The sequence below is a fragment of the Calliphora vicina genome, chromosome 1, assembly GCF_958450345.1.
Source record: "Calliphora vicina chromosome 1, idCalVici1.1, whole genome shotgun sequence".
NCBI classification, from domain to species: domain Eukaryota; kingdom Metazoa; phylum Arthropoda; class Insecta; order Diptera; family Calliphoridae; genus Calliphora; species Calliphora vicina.
This window is the reverse complement of record NC_088780.1, coordinates 72,663,597-72,669,150: the sequence shown is the minus strand read 5'-3', so window position 1 is coordinate 72,669,150 and position 5,554 is coordinate 72,663,597. Positions and strand designations below refer to the sequence as shown.

At 36.6% G+C, this 5,554-nt stretch overlaps 1 protein-coding gene across 1 annotated transcript; it reads right to left on the bottom strand.

Moving 5' to 3' along the window:
• Positions 1-1,207: 1,207 nt before the first annotated feature.
• On the bottom strand, positions 1,208-1,966 carry LOC135950074 (uncharacterized). Its single transcript, XM_065499589.1, has one exon. The coding sequence runs from the start codon at positions 1,964-1,966 to the stop codon at positions 1,208-1,210; it is 759 nt and encodes a 252-aa protein (XP_065355661.1).
• Positions 1,967-5,554: the final 3,588 nt, after the last annotated feature.

The following is a 5,554-nucleotide window of genomic DNA, read 5'->3' as shown; positions in this document are numbered from 1 at the left end:
CTGGTTGTTAATCATAAACTGATTTATTATTTATTTGCAAGTTGTCAAACAACTTGTGCGTCTCATCAACATTGTTTATATGTGTGTATAATTGGTACATTGTACATAAGAGAATAAAAAACAATAATAACAACAATAGTAATAAGAATCACTCAAGAGAGTGTTGTTTGAGAATAAATGCAAGTTTAAGTATAAAATTATTGGAGTAAATACATCGTATGATTTAACGGTTAAAATCTGGCAAACATACAGAAATGCAAAATAAGCTATTTTAAGAAAAATTAGGACATCAAAATAATAATTATTAGTTTGTTATAAATTAACAAAATACAATATTTTAAAGACAGTTTTAAAACATTGTCAACATTCAGCCAGCCTTGAACAGAGTATATAAAGTTCAATCATCATTTGGCAAGGGGTATAATTTTGTCACAGGTCTTCGGAAAGTTGATGTTGCAGTTTTTACGGTAGCAACTCTGACATGACCATCTGAACCAGCATGGGTTTCAATCACACGACCAATCTTCTCGTAGCAAGACGACATCATCGATTTGAAAATTTGGTTTTTTATTTAGCCATTTCGCTTTAGGTTGCAGGGAGAAGAGATAATCACTTGACCAGCGGGACCAAAAGTATTGCGACATCTGTTGAATAAGTCTCCATTTAGAAATAGCAGACGTCTTTAAAGGGGTCACATCGACTTCAGGCAGAGCATTTAGGGGTCTGCCTATCAAAAAATGTCCTGGGCTTAAATAAGGCAAGTCGTCTGAGTCGGCTTGGACTAGTGGTCGTGAGTTCAGTATTGCCTCGATTCTTGTTAGCAGTGTAGATAGTTCCTCAAAGTTCAGGGTAGCTTGACCAACGGTTCATATATATCGGTTTATACTTTTCACCGTTGACTCCCATGCACCTCCAAAGTGTGGTGCCGCAGGTGGTATGAAGTGCCATTGAATAACTTTAGTAGATAGAAAATTTGAAATATTATTATTAAATTCAAACTTTGTTACCGCATTGTGTATTTGTCCCAATTTTTTAGCAGGGCCTTGAAAGTTGGTACCGTTGTCACTGTGTATGTGACCGCAGAGTCCTCTTCGTGCCACGAATCTGTCTAGAGCAGCTAGAAAGGCATCAGAGCTTAGATCGGTCACCAGTTCGAGATGCACAGCTTTAGTCACTAAGCAGATGAATACAGCGATGTATGCTTTAACTATAGGAGATTTGCGTCCATTATGTTGTTTATGGGACCTGAATAGTCACAACCGACTTCATAAAAAGGAAAGGCAGCATTGACACGAAACTTGGGAAGGTCGCCTATTAGTTGGTCGTTGGCTTTGGCACTGTAGCGTTGACAGACTGCAGAATTATAACAGATGCGTTTAGCTAGTTCACGTACACCCACTATCCAAAATCTTTGTCGCACTGTAGCGACGAGTACAGCATGTAAATTCCTCAAATGGCAATCATGAATAATTTTATAGGCAATAGGGCTATCTTTATGTAGTATAATTTGATGCTGACTGTCATATGGTAAATCAGCTTTATTAAGCCTGCCACCTACTCGCAAAATTCCATTGCCATCTAGAAAGGGGGATAGCCGTTTTAGTTTTTTACTCGTCACAGGGACCTTTTTCCGAACCGATGACAGGACATCAGCGAAATCAGATTCTTGGTAGTATTTAAGGAATTCATTCTCAGCTTTTCTTATTTCATTCACCTGAAGTGGTAATTTAGTTTTCGATTTGAACCGAAAATTGTTGTATGCTCTATAAAAGTAAGCAAGAGCGCGGACCATACGAGTGAAACGTGATATTCGATCATTTAATTTTTCAAGAACATTCAAAGATAGTGTTGTAGTCAAAACAACCTGTTCTTCTAAGTGTAATTCTTCAGTAGTTTTGAATTCTTTGACAGTATTTGGCCACTCAGTTGAGTCTTTTAGTAGAAAAGACGGCCCTTGAAACCACATTAGATTGTCAACGAGATAGCTAGATCTAACGCCTCTTCTAGCACAATCAGCTGGATTTAATTTAGTTGGAACATATCCCACTTGACATCAGGAAGTGTGTCCAGAATATACCCAGTTCGATGACCAATGAAAATTTTCCATTTAGTAGGATGTGATGATAACTAGGCCTACACAGTTTTACTGTCGGACCAGCATACAATATCATTTTTGTTTATATGCAGTACGGGCATTAAATATTCAAAAATTTGAGCCAATAGGTATGCAGCACACAGTTCTAGCCGGGGAATTGACACCATAGTTATTGGAGCCACCTTTGTTTCAGCCATTACTATATTAGAAGAAATTTCACCATCTGCTGATGTTTTACAACAATAGACGACCGCTGCATAGGCTGCACTAGACGCATCACAGAATCCATGATAAGTAACGTGGGTTTCTGTAGAGAAAATAATTCTGGGAATATTAATATCATTCAATAAATTAAATTCAGAAAACAGCTGTTCAGCTATAGTTTTAATTTCAATGGGAAGCTGGTCGTCCAAGCCAACACTGGTTAGCCATAGTTTTTGCATAACTATTTTAACTGCTATTATGACAGGGGAAATCCAGCCAAGGGGATCGAAGATTTTTGATGTTTCAGATAGAAGTTTTCTTTTAGTATCAATGTAGTAATTAGTAGTTTTTACTTTATAAGAAAAGCAATCAATGGCAGGATTCCATATAACACCGAGAAGACATACAGTAATGTCAGTAGGTATGTTTGCAATACTCTCAATTTTTTCGTCGTCAGGTATGTTAGTTAAAACTTTACTCTCATTAGTTGTCCATTTTCTTAACCGAAATACGCCTGCCGCAAGCAACTGGTTTAATTCTTCCGCTAGTTTTTGGGCATCGCCATACAGCCATCAACATAAAAACAGGTTTTTAATGCTTCACAAGCTAGTGAATAGCGCTCTCTCTCATCTTTACTTAATTGTAAAAGAGTACGTATTGCCAGATAGGGAGCAGAGGTGGTACCATATGTCACCGAAGTAAGCCTATACTGCCTTATTTCTTCAGTAGTGTCATCCCTCCACAAAATTCTTTGATAATCACGATCTCATTCTTGAATATCAATCATGCGAAACATTTATTTAATATCAGCCTCAAAAACAAATTTATTACACCTATTGCGTAATAGGACTGCCATTAGGTCTTGTTGTAATACGGGATCTCTTAGTAAATGATCATTTAGAGAATGTCCATTTGATGATTTGCTAGAACCACCAAAAACCACACGAAGTTTTGTGGTAAGACTAGAATCTTTCAACACAGCATGGTGTGGCAAATAGTACACTTTTGCGTCGGGCCGATTAATTTAATTTTTAGGAACAATTGTCATATGGCCCAATGAAATGTATTCATTCATAAATTCAGAGTAAGCCTTTTTTAAATTAATATTAGATTTAAACTTACGTTCCATAGAATTTAGTCTTCTTAAGGCTCTAGTGTAGGAGTTGCCCAGCTCAAGGGTTTGCTTAAAGGGCAATCTAACTGCATATCTTTCACTTCGAGTTGTTGATCTTCAGCCGCTAAGGATGGCTTTTTATTATTATTAAGGCTCTCGACCTCCCAAAATAATCTTAAGGTTTTGTTAAGATCATCAACTTCACAAATTTGAATAGTTGCATTACACACAGTGACTGACTGATTCGTCCATAGTACAACCGCTGCAAATTACCCAACCAAATGAGGTATTTTGAGCTAATAAATTACCTTCCTTTAAAATCCTACCCTCTCTTATTAAGGAAAAGAAATAGTCAAATCCAATTAAAACATCAATTTCTTTGGGCAAATAAAATTTATTATCAGCAAGGTCTTTGATCTCTTCCCAGCAAGTAATTTTTAAATTTACACTTGGTAATTTAGAGGTTAATTTTGTTAGTATATGAGCCAGCATATGAATAGTTTCGTCTTCGTAAATAGATTTTACTTCTAATTTGACAGTTCCTCGGGTAGTTCCAGCTTTATTATTGCCCACTCCACTTACAAAGATTTTATTTGGCATTCGGGGCAGCCTTAGCTTTTGTGCACATTTTTCTGTAAGTAAAGTGTTTTGACAACCTGAATCTAATAAAATATTACATGTTTGATAATATCCCTTATTATCTTTTACAAACACCCTGGCGGTTGGTAAGAGCATATTAAAACAGTTTACCTCTGAAGATTCAACCAAATTTACCTTTGTATCAGCAGCAACTACAAATGTTTTATTTAGGTCTGATGAACTTGTTGAGCTAGCAACTGATTGATCTGGTTCTGGCTTAAATACAGCAGGCATCTCACTTACAGTTGTTGACGGCTTTCGGTCAATGTGGATTAGAGAGTGATGTTTGCCTTTACATGTTTCGCAAACATGTTTCGAAGGGCAATCGTGTACGCCATGACCTGGTTTCATACAATTGTAGCAGTAAAACTTTTCCTTTAAAAATTCTTTGCGTTTAGTAACATCTAGTCTATTGAATTTGGGACAATATGATAGATGATGGATTTGTCCACAAGCAGCACAGGCTTTTTTCATGGTGTTAGTGTAAGCACGATTATGGCGCACAACTTTAGTATTGAATTTGATTGATTTCTCCATAGTTATGAATGTGGAAAATATGTCCAGTGAAGGAAAAGATATCTTACCACTGTACTCAGCCCAAGGGTACCTCGATCTAATTTTTTGCATAGCAAGTTGATCAGCCAAGGATCTCTTTTTTCAACGTCAGGTCCTTGAGCACGAAGACCGCGAATTCCGTAGAACCCCCAGTTTTAGAAATTTGTAAAAATGTCTCAAATAACACAACCAGCGAGGGTTTGTCGTAACGCTCTTGTAACTTTTTTAAAGCCTCATCATAATTTTGATCCGATACTGGCAGATGGCGAATAAGATTTGGTGGGTCATCTTTTAATAATCCCTTCAAGTATTGAAATTTTTGGGCCGCAGACAAATAGTGGTTGTTATGGATGGAGCTATTAAAAAGAACGAAGAACGATTTAAACTCTGAATATTTGCCATCAAATACAGGAACGTTGAGTTTTGGCAAGCGCACATCAGCGACATTATTGGATGTATTCATCGTCTGTGACACCGAGGACTGTGATGTTGGTAATTGTAAGCTAGACAACTTTTCTAGTAATGCAGTTTGAGTTTCGACTAATTTTTGCATAGCATCCTGCTGAATAGTAGTCAAATTCATGGCCTCTAAATTATTGATACTCAGCTTGGCATCAATCAACTCACAACATTGGCTTTTAATTCGAAAATATTTCGTTTCAAATTCTTCATATTCATTTTCACGGTCAGTCGTTTGTTCACCTTCAGCAGACCAAAGATTGAAATTGATCATAAATGGTCTCTAGTTTTTCTAAACGAGCGCATAATTCGAACACCGAGGTTTGATCACAAGTAGCTTGCAACACAAAATTGTCTATGCGTGTAGCCGTACGCTTTAGATGTGCCCGTTTGTTTTTGAGAGTTTCCAAATTACTCATTTTACACTTCTTTATTTTTTAATAGTTCAAAATTTAATTTTTTTCTCAACAATAATATTTTATTTTTCA